Here is a 21369-nt window from a genome sequence, read left to right on the forward strand (position 1 = left end):
GAAACTCGAACTTGCACCTTGTCAATTTCAAAGAAGCTAAACTATCAACGTGTGAAGGTCTGGCTTATGCTGCTTTTATTCATTTCACACACACACACACAGGTTACACGTGCACAGACACATACACACACAGAATCACGGCTTTAGGGTAGACAACAAATCTTGAAGAATCACAGCAACTTGTTTCTTCTGATTGCTCCACTTTTCCCAACAGCATATTAACTTTCTTCGATGAATGTTTTGCCCAAGTCATACAGGTTGGGTGTGATCATTACAGTTACACACAAATGCATGTACACCTGAATTTATCTCTTTAACCTACAAAAAAAACATTCGAATGTGTCGTCTGCTCTTGAGGAGTTATCGAACATTTGTTGTGTGAGTAATGTCCCTTGCAAACTCTTTGTTGTTTCTCCAAAGCGCGGCAGCCAGTAGCACACAACACCAAGGAGTGAATCGAGGATCTCTAAAAACAAAACAAAATATGAAAGACGAAATGCAATCCAGCACCTATTCCATCCCGTGTCAGGAAGTTGTTCGCTGCCTGGAGTTTTCTCCATTCCATTGGTCATGCCAGCTGCTTGCTTATGCGACGGCCACGCGAGTTTCTGTCGTGTCCTGTCGTTTTCAGGTTTGTCTGTTCTCAATCTCACAATCTCAGATTCGTCTGTTGAACCTTATAGTTCTAGGTTTCTAAATTCGAGCTCGGTGTTCTGTGTATGAGGTAGAGAATAAGGCTACTACTTCAAGTCTGAATAAAAAAAAGACACAGACAGACAGAAGGAAAGGATGTAAAAGTTACTAAAACGCTTGCACATTGACTAGTCAGTAAAAATACACATGAAGGCTACCTTATATGTATACAGTCAGGTTTACACACACACACACATGATCTCACATAAATATGTGCACACATGACCACAAGCACAAATGTGTGCATATAGAGCCTGTGCCAAAAGGTGATCCTTGAAATGGGACATTTACATGCAAAATTCAGAATGCAAACAGAGCTTTGCAAAATTAATATAGTCATTTGGACTGTTTTAAGATTCTGTTTTTGACATTTAAAAGATAACTTGTAGCATACTTTTTTGATAATGCCCGGACAAAGCTTGATATTTATGTATGTCAACCGTAACATAGGACACAGTATCATGCTTAATATTTTGTTCATAAAAAGTGTTAAATAGCTCAAAATCACATTTGTATACATAAATGCATTGTGAGCCGAGGATATATTGCTATAGCTCACAGAGCTGAGACTGCTGGACTAAAAACATTACGTAACCACTAGTGTGTCCTCTGCAGGGATGTTGTACAAATTCATACCTATAGGACAAATGTCCTGAGTTCTTCAGCATCAATAGGACATTTGACCGCTTTCAGAAAGTGTAATAGAACATTATCATTATGAATTTGCGCCAAACAGCTTATAACACATTCCATGGAATTGTTCCAAAGTCATGCGCCCACACACACACGCACACACACACACCCATGCGCGCGCACGCTGTAGAACACACACATAATATAGTAAATACATCAACACAGTGTGCGTATAATGTTGTATTTGTTTAGTTTCAAAGAAACCCAAAAAAAGAAACCAACATGAACAACTTCAGAGCTTTTACTTTGATTACAAACTGCATGATTTGGATAAAAGTTGAAAAACAAAATGATCGGTTTGGTCTAATGCTGATCTTTTGCAGGCTTTAGTGGGTTTTTTCAGCGGCATAATTCAGTGCTTCGTCTCGTATCGAAAACAAAAGCAGACGACAAATTTAGTCAGTTGGAGTTGTCTCCCGTACTCCTGTAGCATGCACTGATCTTAAAATAATCCACTATTTTTAGATCAGTGCGCTGCACCGAGACGGTTATACCCAAACGGCGCATACCGCAAACGGTTCGGGAATTCCCGACAAAAGAAAAGATCCGCACGCGGCACTGGCAACTTCTGTGTCAGCTGAACACAAGAGCGTTCGGTCTTTTAGAAGATTTGTATCTTGAAATGAAAATTAACGAATATCGCGCTGTCCGAAGGAATGGAGTACATATCGGACAATGACCACGCTCAGGCTAAAACGATAGGACATCTGACCGACATGCGGCAATGTGAATCGGACATTTGGGGATTTTCATCGTTATATGTCCGATGTCCGACGCCTAACGACATCCCTGCCTCTGTTACGATTGACACATAACAAGTCAAGTTTTTCACCTCACATACTCAAAAATAGTTTCAGAGCAAAAGTTAAAGAAGCAATGTTGTATTAATATGGCATTGTAAATGTTTTGGTATCTAAAATTAGTTGGATTTCTATTCAGATGACTAGAATACTCATATTTGTGTGTCACTCATAACGAGACATGAATTTTTTTTCAATGCATATTGTTCACTTATTTACAAGAAAGACATAATTTTAGACAAAATTAGTAATAATTGACATACTTATCGTTTGAATACAAAATGTGCCAGGAGAAACATACACAGGATGAGTTTTCAAATTTTGTGTGTCAACTGTAACATGTTCCAGAAGACATTAAAAATGTCCCGAACAATGAATAACTGCTGTGACAAGACATCAAGACACCACATTGAAATCTTTCTCAATTATCATTAAGAACACCAACCACAGGAACTGTGCAAAAGGGGAAGCAAGACACATGCTACTAATGGTGATTTTTAGAAAAGTTTATGTGTGTCAATCGTAACAGCCTGCTGAGGACACAGTATGTCAATAGTAACGGTTCTGTGAAGAGGACACAGTACAAATATTTTATTTTGTAGCCTAAAATAACTGCAGATGCCCTTCAACTAAGTTATTTTCAGGCAGGTGTGAATAAAAGCTATCATTAAATTACATATTCTTACTCCGAATCACATAAAGAGCATTGACGCAGTCTGAATAGCTAAGGTCTGAAAAGGCTACCCGTCTTAAAGTTTAAAAGGGAAGCAACCCAACCACAAAAAAGGTAAACACAGCTATGGCAATGACCATATACCCGGGGAGTTACCTCCCCTGCTGGGTATGTGACGTCACTTCCACTGCTGCACCACGTGGTATACTCATTCGACATCTTTCAGTTCTGACGAGAGGTCGTGTTTCCAAAGGCTCTGTGTGCGTTGTTGGAGTTTTCTTAACACCCACCGACCACCTACCCGTCTGCTTATCTTCTACCTGGTAGTTGGTGAGCTCTTTCCATTTTATCTTGCTTTTCGTAAGAACTTTTGGCTTGTTATTGATAACTTTCCGTCCTTTTTGGACTTGTGAATTTTCGTCAGTAACTGTTGTTGTTGTGTTGGCCGCCATTTGCATTTTGGCCGGCATGGCGTATAACGCGAGTAGACGTGGCAAGGGCGATGTTAAGGGCAAGTTTTAGCCTAAATCATCTTCTTAAGATTCTAAACCTGTGCTAGTTGTCCTTTCGGACAAAGAGTATAACACTGTCATGTCTGTTACCTTTTTCCCCCCGGGGAACTCGTTGTCGCGAGCGGTATTTCTACTGCTTGCGTCACTTCGGCGGCTTGCTCGTCCTCGTCAGACGGGCAAGCCTCTCTTGTTTCTTCTTTGTTGAGCTCCTTAGTTACAGAGATTCGCAACTTAGTGCGCGACGTTTTGAAGCGTGCTACTCCCGAGGAAACCATTTTACATCCGCCGGCAGGGAGCGATGTCCGCTCTTTGACGTCTTTTTCCTTTCCTGTTGCGACGGCTTCCGGTGATACCGGAACTTCTACTACTGCTTCTGCTTCTGCAGGAAGCTTACAAGGTATGTCGAGCTTGTCCTCTGGCTCTCGTGAAGCCAACGGATGGTGTCTGTAGATACGGAGCTCACCTGGCACGGGTCACTCCCGTTTTCCTGCTCAGTTTCGTTCAATACCCATTCAGCGTGAGTTCGATTCTGAGCAAGGGCGGTTTCCTTCGGAAGTCGCGCTTCCGGGTTTTCCCGGAAGCGAAGGTCCTCCTTCCACTCCCATTCAGCGGCAGTGGTTGGAGTTGACCGTGGACTGGCCTCCGGGCAACAGGGCTTCCGGCCCCAGTCACTATCACGACCAGCGTTTCCACATCAAGGTGTGGCTTCGCCGGCCGTGTTTCCGGCTTAGACCGGATCCGCTTTCTCTCTTCCCGGTACTCCTTCTCGGATGTCCGTGGTTGAGAGTCAGCTTCCTGACTATGGCCAGTTGGGGCATTCTTCTCTTCACTATGGTGCTGGGTCGACACCCCTTCCTGTTCCGGCGGCTTCAAGCTTGTCGTCAGCGCTCCCGTCCCTGCCTTCCGGTATGGTTACGGGACATGACGGTTTTCGGTCTGACGGATTTCCGGTTTCGGCTTATCCTGACCGTCAGCTTGCCTCTGGTTCAGTTGACTTTGGTCAAGGTCATCCCGACTATTCTGACACGCAGTCAGTTGGCTGTTAGGGCAGTCTTCCTTTCACCATTCTGGCGTTGGGTCGGCTTCCCTTTCAGCGCCGGCGGCACTGTTCTGACCTCTCTTTTGTCCTGTTGCGGGCATTGGCGCTTTCAGAGCAAGGGCGGTAGCCGCTGGCGCTGCGCTTCCGGTTTACCGGAAGCATATAGGTCCTCCTTGGTATTTACACTGTGTGTTCTTCCCTGGAGTTGACCGCTGACTGGCCTATGGGCGTTCGGGCTTCCGGCCCCAGTCATCGCAACCTTCGTTTCCGCATCATGGTGCGGTTTCGTCAGCTGTGTTTCCGGCTCAGTCCGGATTCGCTTTTCCTCTTACGGACACTCCTTCCGGATGTCGGTGAGCGAGGATGTGCATCCGCCCTATGGGCTGTTAGGGCAGTCTTCCTTTCACCATTCTGGCGTTGGGTCGGATTCCCTTTCAGCGCCGGCGGCACTGTTTTGATCTCTCCTTTGTCCCGTTGCGGGCATCGGCGTTTTCAGTACAAGGGCGGTAGCCGCTGGCGCTGCGCTTCCGGTTTACCGGAAGCATAAGTCCTCCTTTGTAATTACACTGTGTGTTCTTTCCTGGAGTTGACCGTTGTCTGGCCTACGGGCATTCAGGCTTTCAGCCTCGGCCGTGACAAGTAGTCTCTTCACTGGTTGGGTGTTGCGTCTACTGTCTAGTCAGTTCTGGTGGCTTCGGATTTTACCTCCTCTTTTTCTTACCCTCTTACGGGAGGGGTTGAGACAGGACGGTTTCCGGGTGGACGGGTTTCCGGTTTTCCGGTCATCCCGTTCAGTAGTTTTCCACTGGCAACTGTGACTTCGGCCGTGTCAGTTCTCTTGGCTATTCTGTTATACAGTCTTTAGCCAATGATCAGACATGTTCTGGATTTCCGTCTAAGCTCTTGGCTTCTCTCGAGGTCTCGACGGAGGTTACTTCCACATATTTTATGGAGGTACATCGGCTTCCTCTTTGGTTGCATTCAGCGATGTCGGACTTCCGTTCCGCGAAGGAGGAGTTTTTTCCTACTTCCGGTTCAATAGTCACCTTCAATGTGGGTACCACCTTTCGCAGGTTTTTGGCTCGTCAATCTCCTACCTGAAGTGGTATCCACGGGTTCCGGTTCTGCTACTCGTTATTCACGGGTCAGTTCCGGAACACGCTCAGCCTTGGCTGTCTTCGGCTACACAGGCTTCGGTTTTGGTTTCTTCTTGTTATAAGAAGTTCTCTTCTCTGAAGCTGGGTCGGAACTTGCTGGTGTCTTTGCTCTTCCGCATACACCTTTCTGGTAATGCAGGAACTTAGAGGATTTTGGACGTCAGTTTTTGGAATTTGCCTCTTTTTCAGTCGGAGATGATCGTCAGAGCGCCCTCGCGCTCTTTCCCGGAGTCACTGAACCTTTCACACTTAGCGTGTATCAGGACTCTGATGACATCTCCACTCTGTTAGTCAGCCCTGCTAGGGCGAACGAAGTGCAAAAAGGGGCTGTCCTCCCTTCACCTCATTTTACAGTCAGGTGTCGGAGGGACTCGTTTCTCTCGCATTCTCAGTTCTCTGAGCAGGCTAGGAGAGACACTTGGGCTTTGCTTGGGGTAGCGCGAGGGACCTACTTTTCGAACTTTGGTGTTTTTACCAGAAAAGAAAGGTAGATTCAGTTGAATAGAGATCAGCAGATCACTGACTTCTCTCTACAAGGGTTAAAGCAGAGCTAGCCTCCTCATGGGAGGCATGCTCAGGCCTCGGGACGTTTTAAGCCGGAGGCCAATAGGCAGTCTCTGCCTGATTCTCGATTGTCGAGAAATAGATCACTTTTGGGCAGGAAGGAGGACAGCCATAGCAGCAAGCCTCTCCCCACAAGGAAGTGCCCCCGATCACACCCCCCCCCTCCTCCGCCCTTCGCTTGGGCGATGGCGGGGGGTCTCCTACTTGCAATTTTCATTGGATGGTCTCTGGACACAGCCAATAGTTGTGGGAGTGGTGAGGTCGGGCGACTCCCATCGATCTTATGTGTGCATATTTGCTTATGCTTGAGTCCGATCTTTTAACAGTGATCTAGGCCCATCAGCTCGAGCACCCGCTGAGGTCTCTTCTGGTCTGATCTAGCGCTGTTCTTTGGGTATACTGCTTCAGTCCTCAGTGAGTGTAACAGTAGTTCAGCCACGGGCTGCTGCAGTGGCACTTCCGGTTTTACCGGAGAGGTTGTTTCTTTCACAGACGCTTCATAGGTACGTCTGAGTTTTGGAACAACGGCTGACCTTAGGGCATCCATGTTTTTTAGCCTCGGCTGGTGCAACAACCATTCCATCTGTTGGAGGTGATGGTTGTTGTTTTCCCTGTTCTTGTGGCTTCGGACTTAGACTTTCTTCCTTTATTCTCATCTTTAGCAGGAGATGAGATAGGACGATTTCTGTTCGAGTGGGGTCTCCTGTCGTCAGGCTTCCCCGTCTTTTCTTTTCTCACTTTTGGCCACAAGCTTCTGGACTTGGTCCTGGTTTGTCTTTCGCCGAGGCTGACTCTGTCTTTCTCTAGCGATCAGACTCGTTCTGGTGTTTCGTCCAAACTTAAGCTGCGCTTGAGTTGGCCTCGGAAGTAACATTCAGATTTTCCTGAGGGGGCATTGTCTTTGGCAATGTATGTTTGAGGAGTCATTCTTTGTGGCTTAACACCTCTCTCAGGTTTTTGGCTACTCCTCTCCTTTTGGGCAGAGGGTTAGCTAATGTTCCGGTTTTTCTTTGCTGTGGGCTTTTAGCCCAGCATCTTGTTTGTCAGCCGAAACTTACGTTTCTTATGTTTACCTGTGTACTGTTGGTACTTTGGTACATGGTTGTCCTTCGGGCTTCATGGCTTTCAGCCTTAGCCCGTGCTATAGCCTCCTGTCTAGCGTGGGCGGCTATGGCATTTTCGGTTCCTGTGACTTCGGATTTGGCTCTTCCTCTTCTTCCTCGTCCTAGCACGAGGTGAATCAGGACGACTTCCGTTGGGTCGGGTTTCCTTTTACAGTCACCCTTCTACCACAGGCAACTATGACTACGGCGTTTGCCCGTTGATCTCTACGTCTGACTCTCAGTCTTTCAGAGTTAGTCAGACGCGATCTACTTCCTCGTATTACCTCTCTCTCTGCTTTCGCATTGACTGGTAGAGGATTACCGGCGAACGTCTCTTTTTCGGGATTTCCCTGTCGAGGTGGGCTCTGGTACCTTGTACTCAGTTGTCTCCCTCTCTATCTTGGTGGATATTAATCACTCTTTTCTGGAGCTGACTTTTATCTCACAGTCCTTTCGGGCTTCACTCCTTCCCAAGGTTTGCGTACTTTGGCATGATTGTCTTACGGTCTCCGTGAGGTTGTCCTTCACTGTTCTGAGTGGACATCCTTACGCACGGATCGTTTCTAGGGCGGCATTTCCTTCCAATAGAAAAGGGGGGGGGGGGCAGCTTGTCTTTCCCCCTACTCGGCTCGGGTTAATCCAAGGCTGGGGTCTCTTTCTGGGTCGTTTGGTCCAGGAGATCGGAAGAAGTGCTGGGCTCAGATTTCTGGCTCTCTGATGTTGTCTTTCGCAACTTTTTTGCCTGAGAGACATCTCGGCTGTCAATCAGGATGGGTCTCAGGCCCTTACCTGCCTTTTTGGCAGTGGGCCAGTTCCTGGCTAGGGTTTGGGGTGAGTTAGATTTTCTTTCTCACTGAGCCTTTTTCCTGACCTTTTGGCAGCAGGCCAGTTTTTTGGCAAGGTTTTAAGAGTGAGTTTGGTTTTTCATTCCCACCGCCTTGTTGATGCTATCTGCTCTTTATGTGATTCGGAGTAAGAATATGTAATTTAATCGAAAATTTTTAAGTAAATTTTCATTTCATTAATATACTTACCCGAATCACATAGTGTATTCCCTCCCGCCAACCCCGCTTATGATATTTTAGTTTTCTTTAATGTCGAATGAGTATACCACGTGGTGCAGCAGTGGAAGTGACGTCACATACCCAGCAGGGGAGGTAACTCCCCGGGTATATGGTCATTGCCATAGCTGTGTTTACCTTTTTTGTGGTTGGGTTGCTTCCCTTTTAAACTTTAAGACGGGTAGCCTTTTCAGACCTTAGCTATTCAGACTGCGTCAATGCTCTTTATGTGATTCGGGTAAGTATATTAATGAAATGAAAATTTACTTAAACATTTTCGATTTTAAACTATAATTCAACAGAAAGAAAACAAAATGTGAATTTTATAAGAAAATGGTCAATCGTAACAAAAGGACACAGGAATGATGTAATTAGGACACAGGAATGATGTAATTTTAGAAATTTTAAAAATTAAGAGTGTAAAAATGACATCTGAGTTTTTCTTTTGTCATAAGGCTTCAATGTAAAAGCTCTTTTCTTGATGTTAATGTACTGAAACAGAAAGCTCTCAAATATATAAATTAATAAGAAAATTCCAATCTTAAAATTGAGAAATTTAGGACATGATCCGTTACAGTTGACACGCCACTTTTAAAACTTAAATTTTTCATAAAAATTCAAACATGTTTTGGGTGCAAACTCATTTGAGCAAATCCTCATTATATACTCATTGAAATACAATCAAGAAATTTTATTTCCAATGAGCATACATACTCGTACAAAACAATGAAGTAGCTATGTGTCAAATGTCCCACTTTAAAAGTGTCCGATTTTGCCATTTTGGGGCATTCTTATAACATTTTCAAGACCTTCCAATGAATAAAAACTGATGAAATTATCTATACTATCTCTCTGAAGGGTTTACTTTAAGAAGGAGTAGTGCTATTAGTAACTTGCTACTTTCATAAAGAGAAATTATTCTTGAAAGCTATGTATCTTCTTGCTGACCACGTTTTGGCACAGGCTCTATACTGATTATACAGATGCACACACCCATTGTTCATGACGTGATTTCTTTGATGCCATTATCATTTCAGGAAGAAGATGCAGACATTGACGGAATAGACTATACCCACATTAAGGACATACAGATGGACCATGGCATCGCCTGTATTGCATGGAGCCCCAAGACATCCATCTCTGTGCTGGACAAGCAATTATGGTCAGTGCTCGGAACACTTAATTGTTCAATGAACAGGAAGTACTGATTTTAGAAATATTACTAGTCAAGCTGCCCCAGCAACCACCTCTCAATAACAACCTCATGCCCATGATTCAGACCATTCCAAAGGATCTCTGGCAAGTTTCCTATCAAATTCAAATTCACCTTTCAAATTCCAAAGCATACACCTTTCTAAAACATTCACATTTGGTCGGTCCTTATTTGGCTGGTCGTTATGTAGAGGATTGACTGTATAATACTTCTTGAATATATATGTAATGAGTTTTTACATAAATTTTGTGTTGGGGGATGCAGTATTCCTCATCTTGTATAATATCAGTCCTAGTCCTTACATCAAAAATCACCTAAAAACAGTCATGTAAAACTACTAAAAGGTGTAGGAACACACATGATTTTCTGTTGGGGAGGTAAACACAAGCAAAGTGGATGCACTGTGGGTATAATGCTTGATATGATCTTAGACACTGTCACAAGTCTGTGGCGGGGATATAGCTCAGTTGGTAGCGCGCTGGATTTGTATTCAGTTGGCCGCTGTCAGCGCGAGTTCGATCCCAGGTTCGGCGGAAATTTATTTCACAGAGTCAACTTTGTGTGCAGACTCTCTTCGGTGTCCGAACCACCCCCCGTGTATACTACTTTGGGTGTGCACGTTAAAGATCCCACGATTGACAAAAGGGTCTTTCCTGGCAAAATTGCTTAGGCACAGTTAATAATTGTCTACCATACCCGTGTGACTTGGAATAAGGCCGTGAAAGGTAAATATGCGCCGACATGGCTGCAATCTACTGGCCGTATAAAATTTCATCTCACACGGCATCACTGCAGAGCGCCTAGAACTGTACCCACGGAATATGCGCAATATAAGCCTCATTGATTGATTGATTGATTGTAAGAGGACGGCCATGTGAATGAAGCATTTTTTGAAAACACTTAAATAAAGGGGGGGGGGGGGGGGGGGGTTGCAGGATCAAATCATGTCTGCCATATTTACTAATTAAGTGTGATACATTTTTACTGTAAGGATAGTATTAATGCAAGTAGTGAACACTGAGCTGTATTACTATTAGGAGATTTTATTTGCCAGGATAAATAAAGTTGTACACTATCAATTCTTCCTTGATTTAATTTGGCTGATTTTTGAGTCACTTGAGAAAAAGTGACTATGTAATCGGTCAGTGTTAATCTGTCCGGCCGGCCAGTCGGCCGGCCGTCCGGCCGGCCGGCTGGCCGGCCGTGCGTAGACACCACCTTAACGTTGGACTTTTCTCGGAAACTATCAAAGCGATCGGGCTCATATTTTGTTTAGTCGTGACCTCCAATGACCTCTACACTTTAACGATGGTTTCGTTGACCTTTGACCTTTTTCAAGGTCACAGGTCAGCGTCAAAGGAAAAATTAGACATTTTATATCTTTGACAAAGTTCATCGGATGTGATTGAAACTTTGTAGGATTATTCTTTACATCAAAGTATTTACATCTGTAGCCTTTTACGAACGTTATCAGAAAAACAAGGGAGATAACTAGCCTTTTCTGTTCGGCAACACACAACTTAACGTTGGGCTTTTCTCGGAAACTATAAAAGTGACCGGGCTCAAATTTTATGTGAACGTGACTCATTGTGTTGTGAATAGCAATTTCTTCCTGTCCATCTGATGCCTCATATAATATTCAGAACTGCGAAAGTGACTCGATCGAGCGTTTGCTCTTCTTGTTGTCATTAGTTTTGCAGTAGGGTGTGATGACAAGAATGTGCGAGTCTTCACATCTGACCTGAAAGACACAAATGACACACAGGTAAGTTGTTTCCCCTTTTGGCTTATGTTCATGATATTTTTCTTTGAGTTTGATATGTGAAAGTGCATGCAAGAGTTGTTGACAATGATAACAAATCAGCAACGATTTATTTAACCGTCTATATATATATATATATATATATATATATATATATATATATATATATATATATATATATATATATATATATATATATACATGTGAGCTGTGCAATATTTTGCTTTCTCGTGTGATTCTGAGCTTGATCACGCAGACATAAAGATTTTGACTGTTTAGACCGCTAGTAAATATTTCAACAATGCAAGGACTTATTACTTACTGCACGTTATGCCGGTTGCCATGTAGGGCAGCAACGAAGGACTTCCACTCCTCCTCAAAGACTTGTCGTCAATGTAAAACAAATTTGTTAAAAACTTTACAGCAAAAGCTCTTCAAACACTGCACTACATCTAGACAGTTCAGTTGCCAGTGTGTGTAAGTATTTTATTGTATCATCTGGTGTTTCAGCATTCATGACTTTTGTCTCGATGCTTGCAGGTACTACAGGGTCACACAGGCTTCGTCAACTCGGTGACCTTTGCCCCAAATGACGACGATCAGCTGGCCAGCACGGGTGATGACCTGACGTGCAGAGTGTGGAGCCGGGACAGCGATGAAAGCCTGGTCTTCAAACTGACCGCTCCTGGCATGGCCGTCTGCTGGCATCCTGATGAACCGCTCAAGGTGCGTACATAGTAAAAGTAATTCCCATCTAGATGTCAATTTATATGTAACCACATTTAGTATAACTATAAGCTTAGCTTGTGTGGTCCCAAGTGTTTCTATCGTATCATATATGCCACCCTATATTTTCCGAATAAAATCTTATTTCAAGGTGTGTTATGTTGAAAGGGAAACTTGCACTGTATACGTAGCCTCAGATGAGTAAATACAAGAGTAGACAAAGAGAAGGCGGGGGGAGGGTGGGATGAGTGTTTGCATTGTATATTAATTGTTCATTGTGGGGGAAAAGAAGACAGTCTCTTGATTATTTAACTTTTAGACATTTTGAAGAAAGACAGTTATCTGAATGACCATTCTTTCTTCAAAAGTTTTTAATGCAGTACATCTTTATATCAGATGGGCTTAGGCCACACAAAAAAAATTGTCTGTTTCTGGTCACCCGACCGACCCTAAATTTCGGCGCCGACCCTAAACTTTTTTTTTCCAAACTCAAAATTTTTTATTTTGTTTTTGGTGGTAAAGGACAGGGTGAGAAAATGAACAACAAAAACGTGTGAAAACGAAAGTCCGCTGACGATTTGTAAATGTGTTGAGTGTCTTGTCTCTATGTATAGTGAATCCAGTCTCTTTGCGCGATTTTTAAAGTTAGTTTTATTGGTCTACATTTGGGGTAAAAAAAAAAATAAAAAAAATCCCTACCTACCGACCCTATTTTTTTTAGCCATGTTACCAGAAACAGACAATTTTTTTGGGGGGGCCTTATGGTCACAAATACCAAGATATTGCCAGTGCTTTAGCTATATTTAATTTAATGAGCCTATGATACAAGTAAAAACAAGTCGCGTAAGGCGAAAATACAATATTTAGTCAAGTAGCTGTCGAACTCACAGAATGAAACGCAATGCCATTTTACTCGTAGCATCGTCAGGCCACCGCTCATGGCAAAGGCAGTGAAATTGACAAGAAGAGCGGGGTAGTAGTTGCGCTAAGAAGGATAGCACGCTTTTCTGTACCTCTCTTTGTTTTAACTTTCTGAGCGTGTTTTTAATCCAAACATATCATATCTATAAGTTTTTGGAATCAGGAACCGACAAGGAATAAGATGAAAGTGTTTTTAAATTGATTTCGACAATTTAATTTTGATAATAATTTTTATATATTTAATTTTCAGAGCTTGTTTTTAATCCGAATATAACATATTTATATGTTTTTGGAATCAGCAAATGATGGAGAATAAGATAAACGTAAATTTGGATCGTTTTAGAAATTTTTATTTTTTTTTACAATTTTCCGATTTTTAATGACCAAAGTCATTAATTAATTTTTAAGCCACCAAGCTGAAATGCAATACCGAACCCCGGGCTTCGTCGAAGATTACTTGACCAAAATTTCAACCAATTTGGTTGAAAAATGAGGGCGTGACAGTGCCGCCTCAACTTTCACGAAAAGCCGGATATGACGTCATCAAAGACATTTATCGAAAAAAGGAAAAAAACGTTCGGGGATATCAATCCCAGGAACTCTCATGTAAAATTTCATAAAGATCGGCCCAGTAGTTTGGTCTGAATCGCTCTACACGCACGCACGCACACACACACACACACACATACACCACGACCCTCGTTTCGATTCCCCCTCGATGTTAAAATATTTAGTCAAAACTTGACTAAATATAATGATGATGTGAACTGGTCTGAATTTGATCATTGAAAAATGTTTGCTTTGTTGCAGGTCATGGTAGGTCAGAAAGACGGCATCATCCGTTTTTTCAGCCTCAGCAACCAACAGCCAATTATGAGTCTAAGCTGTGGCGTAACTCCTCTCCTGGATTGTGATTGGTCGAAACACAACAGTCTTCTGGTTGGAGCTGTCGCTGGTTCTGATTGGATTGTGTTCGACACCTCATTGTCAAGGTTAGTGCCTGTATGATAGTTTCATTCTTTTCCTACATTGTGAATACATTTGTATCTCCACTAAGATGCATGATATCAACAGTAATTAATGAGAATGAATAGAAGCAGAACCAGGAAGTGATGTTGTTCACGTTCTTTTATTTACTTTTTCTTTTTGATGGAGCGGTCAGATATGGGATTCAGGATCTTCCTTTTAAAGTTTCATGCTATTATATTTTATATTTTTAACATTTGCGTTTTGCAATACTGTTGCTCCGTTCTCCAAGAAGAATCCCCATTGGTAGTTTTTGCAGAGAAAATACAGTTTTCATATGAAAGTCCATTTGTTAAGGAGAATACTGCCATGATCTAAGTTTCTTCAATATATTACAGACTTAAATTATGTACAGTCAAACGAATCACTGGGGATCGGGAAATAAGTTCGTCTTAACCGAAATTCGCATTAAGAGAATTGATTGATTTTTTTACTGTCACAATTTTAGAAGTAAAATTTAAAAAGTCGTGTAAAAGCATGTACATGCACATTCTGATCAATCTCCGATTTCATGGTGTCCACCAGTTCTGGTGCATGTACTACCCTGGCCAAGTTTCCTCTCAAGACATCAAAGAGACCGCCCCATAGATTAAACTCCCCATAGGTTAAACTCGGTCACTGACCCGGGTGCAGGAAGTGTTTCCTCTCTCATATGAAAGGGGAACCAAGGTCAGTGTCTATAAAGAAGGCCACCCAGCCATCACAATGGACCTGCCTTTGACCTCGCCTCACACGCAGATCCTTGTAGCCTTGTGACTTTTAGAGACAAAGCGGCTCTGTGGCGATGAAAACGTGTTCGTTATGATATGTCGATCTCGGGACGAGTTTAAAGATTTCGCCATAAGCGTGAGTAAATTACAGACATTATGCATGCTTGGGAATCCAAAAAGTGCTCGTTATAAGCATAAATTCGTTACAAAGAATTCGTTTCAAGCATTTTTTTAAGCATGAAGAAAGAGGTATTCAGTTGGGAACTTAAAACTAATACGTTATAAGTCAAAATTCGTAACTAGCGTGTTCGTTTTAAGTGGGTTCGACTGTATGTTATGTTCCCAGCATGCCGCTGGATAAACGTCAGGCCCATGTGGAGGGAGCACGCAGTTTCCGTTGGTCGCAGAGTCACGAGAGTTTACTGGCAACCTTGGGGCGACCCCAGAGACAGGTCAAGGTCTTCAACACACGTCACCAACAGGTAAATACAGATAGATACTTTCTTTATTTGGTGTTTAACGTCGTTTTCAACCACGAAGGTTATATCGCGACGAGGAAAGGGGGGAGATGGGATAGAGCCACTTGTCAATTGTTTCTTGTTCACAAAAGCACTAATCAAAAATTTGCTCCAGGGGCTTGCAACGTAGTACAATATATGACCTTACTGGGAGAATGCAAGTTTCCAGTACAAAGGACTTAACATTTCTTACATACTGCTTGAATAAAATCTTTACAAAAATTGACTATATTTTATACAAGAAACACTTAACAAGGGTAAAAAGAGAAACAGAATCCGTTAGTCGCCTCTTACATTCTGGTCCCTTTTTGACACTAATTATTGTTACGGATAGAATGTGGGTATGTTGTTTGTTAGCTTGAAAAAGAACCTTATTTTCTGCTTGTGGAACACCTCAGATTGTAGTGGTTAAGTGCATTACCCTGGAACATCTCTGGTTTTGGTTTTGAACCCTGGTCTTGACGAGAAGAGAAAGTTAAATATTAAATAGTTCTGTCCATAACAATGTGTCAATTTTGGTCACTAATGCTGTTTTGCACAATATCTGTCATGCCAGTGTATCACTGCACTATAGTTGGATTCCACTATATTACCAAAGCTACTAAAAAAGCTCCTATATATACAGAATAAAACAATTCTGTTTCAGATTAATATTTATACCGTAATAGAATTGGCATTAGGATGAGGGCACAAAAAAAGGTGTGGTTATACGCCATTGTGGCTGTATCATAATTATTTGTACACACCATTTAAAAAAAAATCTTTTCTTTTACATTGCCATACGCTGTTATGAGAAGAGGTGATTACTGTGTTCATTGTTATCATTATCATTAATTGAGCCATTTTATGGTGTTGTACAGCTCCACGTGTCAGCATCATTACCTGTGGCGTATGGACTGACGTGGCACTGCACGCTACCTGTACTGGCCGTTGGAGGGGACGAAAAAGTTCACCTGTGGCTTGTGGAATCTACATGAATCTAACAATGGACAGGACTTTCACCCGCTTTTATTATTTTCATGGTACCGTAAATTAAGGAATGTTTTTTTTTATTTTATTTTGTGCTGGGATGATTCTGTTGGACATTGATGGTTGAAAATTTGACTTGTGATGTCAGCTGAAGGTGCTTCAAAGAGGATTGGGAAAGAAAGATAAAGGGGGAAGAACGTGTGAGAGAAAGCAATTTGTGAGTGTGTGTGTGTGTGTGTGGTAGAAAGATAAAGCATCAGGGAAAGCAAGTGATGTGTGTTGTGTTTATCAGAATGTTTTGTAATGTGTCTCTTTGCTGTATGTATCATGGTCAAAATTCAACACAATCGTGTAAAAACATCACAAATAAAATATTACAACACAACTCGGTGTGTGGAATCTCGTATTTAATTTCATTAAGATACAAATACAAGTCTATACATGGGTTACTGTGATGTTCTCAATCAAACAACACACTTGTTACAACGCAGCTACATTCATCAAGTTATAAAATGGGTGATATATACGAAGATATCAGCCCCATACATGCTTACAAGGGGAAAAAATGGAATTCAAGCAACAAAATAATCTAAAATAGGAATATAGCACAGGTATTTGTTGTTCAAAGAAACCCACTTCCATTTGAAGAAAGCATGAAAATGCCTCATATTTGAAGATGACGTGTTTTATTCACACTCACTGTGCAATGATTCAGCTCATGTATCAATACAGTGATAATGGCAGTGATATGGAACATGAACAGTCGCAAATATCAAAACAAAAATACCACAGATAATCAGTATGGCAAGAAATATTAGTTGAGACGCCAAGCGTTACCGATTAAAACCTACTTATGGCAGTGAAATAAAAGAGGAATAAGATAGAGAAAAAGAAAAGTAACAGGTAGGGGAATTCTATAATATGGGTGAAGCAAGTCCCACTATTTAACAAAATTTAATATAGAGTATCATGGCGTGCTCATCACAGTCCAACAGATGGAAGTTACATCAGTTTGTACAAACTTTTGATTAAGTCTATTCAATAAAATTTCATTGAACTTGTTTGATGTCCATCACATCCTTTCTAACCTGTAACACTTAAAATACCCCCCCCCCCAAAAAAAAGCCTTGTAACAGCAAGGATACGGTAGCCACATTATATACCAAAGATTCTTCTGGTATGACTACAGATCCTTAGGACAACGGACCTACTCTAATCACACTGGCTGCAGTATCTTTTCACTTCTTTTTATAAAAAAGAAGATGAAGTACCAATGCCAGCACTGAAGACGTCCCCTTATTTTTTACTAAACTTGTTTAGAGCAAGCACTACCAGACGAGCAGAAAACGGAAACTATTTTTGCACCGTATTTTTTTTAAGACAGTCATACAAATATATTTGTTTGGTTAAGAGCTTGATTTGTACAGAAGATGTATTTGTTTAAAGTAACGAGAAAGACCTGTACACAATGATATGATATTAGTATGTGCTATAATCATCACTCGATGTACCGGTGAAATATAAAATCAATGCTTCTATGACCGCTCGGTTTCACCGTAACAAGTTCACAGTTCTAAATATACAGCATCTAAGCCCTTGAATGATATTCTTTCAATAATAGACTGGATTTATCAGTACCATCTTTGCTTGTAAGACCAGGTGAATACTTTCCTATAAGTTGTATAATTAGTTTCTTTGGGTGTGCATTTCAATTCTTTCTTTCTTTCTTTATTTGGTGTTGAACGTCGTTTTCAACCATTCAAGGTTATATCGCGACGAGGAAAGGGGGGAGATGGGATAGGGGAAAGATGGGATAGAGCCACTTGTTAATTGTTTCTTGTTCACAAAAGCACTAATCAAAAAATTGCTCCAGGGCTTGCAACGTAGTACAATATATGACCTTACTGGGAGAATGCAAGTTTCCAGTACAAAGGACTTAACATTTCTTACATACTGCTTGACTAAAATCTTTACAAACATTGACTATATTCTATACAAGAAACACTTAACAAGGGTAAAAGGAGAAACAGAACCGTTAGTCGCCTCTTACAACATGCTGGGTAGCATCGGGTAAATTCTTTCTCGTCCCAACCAATATGGGACTCCCCCTAACCAGCGGGGGGTGCATTTCAATTCATTTCCTTTAAAATGCAAAGGGTTATTAGTGACACAGTCACAGATCGCAAAAAGATATCTAAAAATCCTGTGGTGTAGCTTCACATTTTGAGCAGACAGCTATAAGCACCATATCTTACACCTGAACAGGTTAACTTAATATGAACAAGTCGCGTAAGGCGACAATACAATATTTAGTCAAGTAGCTGTTGAACTCACAGAATGAAACTGAACGCAATGCCATTTTTCAGCAAGACCGTATACTCGTAGCATCGTCAGTCCACCGCTCATGGCAAAGGCAGTGAAATTGACAAGAAGAGCGGGGTAGTAGTTGCGCTAAGAAGGATAGCACGCTTTTCTGTACCTCTCTTTGTTTTAACTTTCTGAGCGTGTTTTTAATCCAAACATATCATATCTATATGTGTTTGGAATCAGGAACCGACAAGGAATAAGATGAAAGTGTTTTTAAATTGATTTCGACAATTTAATTTTGATAATAATTTTTATATATTTAATTTTCAGAGCTTGTTTTTAATCCAAATATAACATATTTATATGTTTTTGGAATCAGAAAATGATGGAAAATAAGATAAACGTAAATTTGGATCGTTTTATAATTTTGTTTTTTTGTTTTACAATTTTCAGATTTTTAATGACCAAAGTCATTAATTAATTTTTAAGCCACCAAGCTGAAATGCAATACCAAAGTCTGGGCTTTGTCGAAGATTACTTGACCAAAATTTCAACCAATTTGGTTGAAAAATGAGGGCGTGACAGTGCCGCCTCAACTTTCACGAAAAGCCGGATATGACGTCATCAAAGACATTTATCAAAAAAATGAAAAAAACGTTCGGGGATTTCATACCCAGGAACTCTCATGTCAAATTTCATAAAGATCGGTCCAGTAGTTTAGTCTGAATCGCTCTACACACACACACACAGACAGACAGACACACACGCACATACACCACGACCCTCGTTTCGATTCCCCCTCGATGTTAAAATATTTAGTCAAAACTTGACTAAATATAAAAAGGGGGGATTTAGAACTGACTTTCTTTTCTTTCTTTATTTGGTGTTTAACGTCGTTTTCAACCACGAAGGTTATATCGCGACGGAGAAAGGGGGGAAGATGGGATAGAGCCACTTGTTAATTGTTTCTTGTTCACAAAAGCACTAATCAAAAAATTGCTCCAGGGGCTTGCAACGTAGTACAATATATGACCTTACTGGGAGAATGCAAGTTTCCAGTACAAAGGACTTAACATTTCTCACATACTGCTTGACTAAAATCTTTACAAACATTGACTATATTCTATACAAGAAACACTTAACAAGGGTAAAAGGAGAAACAGAATCCGTTAGACGCCTCTTACGACATGCTGGGGAGCATCGAGTAAATTCTTCCCCCTAACCCGCAGGGGGTTTAGAACTGACATAAATGCCAGTGGTATTAGACAATAAACATATGGTTGGAACGTGGAATGCACAAAATCAGTTTTAATAGGAGGATATTTAAAAAAATCATTTTTGTTAAATAACGCCAAAGCTACAAATAACATATAGACAGAGATGACGAAAGTTGAAACAACGGTTCGGACAGAACGCCATACAACATTACACAGCACGCCAGATCAACCAGCAAGCATAAGCATTCAGTCAAGCAGAACATTTGACAATCAAACACACTATCACATTTATCAGTGACTTTTGATGCTGGTTTTGCCCAGGCAAATTTTAGAGAGTATATTGATTGTTGCCAGCTACTAAGGATCTCAAAGTCTTACGTACTCCAATTGAAAAGGGCTGACTCGCTTACAAAGTTTGATGTCGCACTAAAAGTCACCACTGTGTAAGACTAAAGCAGGAAACTCCCCCCTTTCACAATAGAAATGATGTCTTTCACAACAGAAATGATGTCATTCACACTCCCCCCTTTCACAATAGAAATGATGTCATTCACAGCTTTGCCAGCCCCTATGACACTTTTCACATAAAGTCCTTCGAAGCAAGAACACAAACAAATATTTACGAAAGAAGATGAAGGGCCGGGAAATGTACATGTAAACGAATAAATGGTCTAAACAAAGAAAGAAAACACTGTTTCACACAGGCAGAGAATAGTCTTCTGCCCTGAGGGGACAAACAAAGCCATCAAAAATAATAAATATCACCATCACAGAAAGGAAAATCTTACATGGTATAATATGTGCACCTGTTAGACACACGCAAAACACAGAACACCTTGCAAAATAGCAAAGCACAAACAAATAAAAAGGACACAGTGAAGATAATCGCCATTTCCAGTGCACCAGAAGAACCGTAGAAAAAAAGTTCCTGTCTTTTTTATCAGTGCAGGTCTTGTTGGTCACACCGTTTTTCTTCACTCAACATAAGCACTCTTTCACCTAGATATTTTATGTGTGTGTGAAGTGATATGATCATCCTCATAAGGCAGACAAACAATTACTACTCTACTAATCTTCCATCCAGTTGACCTGCACGAAACTACACATGTTCTCTTTACTTTCTGTAACTCTCTGGAGTGACAATTCAAATGAATAGATGCTCCAAAAATAGCAAATGCCTCTAAGTGTACAATAATTTATCAGTAAAATTGGAACAAGCTGCATCCTTGCCTGCTCTCCCTTCTTAATTGAAGACTTTCTTAAAAATCAGTGCGGATATCTTTTAGGTTTCACCTCAACATTTTGTTTCTTTCCTGTACCTATCTCACCGGCATGTTCTCATCGTGGGAGACCGCCACCACGTCTTCAAGAATGGCGAACGACTAGAGCACACAATACTTAAACACACAGGTTAAATAGTCACGCTCACCAAAATAATGCCACATTTCCATCAAATTTTGAGCTGGTGAATTCTTCTGCCAAACCATTGCAAGAAGTGCACCTATAGTTTTAGCAAGGGAGGCAGGAGGTACATCAAACATTAATGTACCAGCCCTTTAGAGAACTGGAAACACAGAAAGACTAAAGCTTTAAGTAGAACTGCTGAAGTCGGTAGCTTGTTCTTTAAAAAAAAAAGCACATTTGCTACATTTACCAACAAAATTACTTAAAGACTATCCCTCCTTGCAAACAAGTACACTTAGTT

General features: G+C 41.3%; 1 protein-coding gene across 1 annotated transcript; it reads left to right on the top strand.

Annotated features, from left to right (window-relative positions):
- The first annotated feature begins 400 nt into the window (after window positions 1-400).
- LOC138962679 (nucleoporin Nup37-like) lies at window positions 401-16696 on the top strand. Its single transcript, XM_070334597.1, has 7 exons — window positions 401-631; window positions 9333-9457; window positions 11201-11273; window positions 11811-11996; window positions 13728-13909; window positions 15000-15135; window positions 16032-16696. Exons 1-7 carry the CDS (start codon window positions 485-487, stop codon window positions 16146-16148), a joined length of 966 nt encoding a protein of 321 aa, XP_070190698.1. The 5' UTR covers window positions 401-484; the 3' UTR covers window positions 16149-16696.
- Window positions 16697-21369: the final 4673 nt, after the last annotated feature.

This window comes from Littorina saxatilis, linkage group LG3, assembly GCF_037325665.1.
Source record: "Littorina saxatilis isolate snail1 linkage group LG3, US_GU_Lsax_2.0, whole genome shotgun sequence".
In the NCBI taxonomy this organism is placed as follows: Eukaryota; Metazoa; Mollusca; class Gastropoda; order Littorinimorpha; family Littorinidae; genus Littorina; species Littorina saxatilis.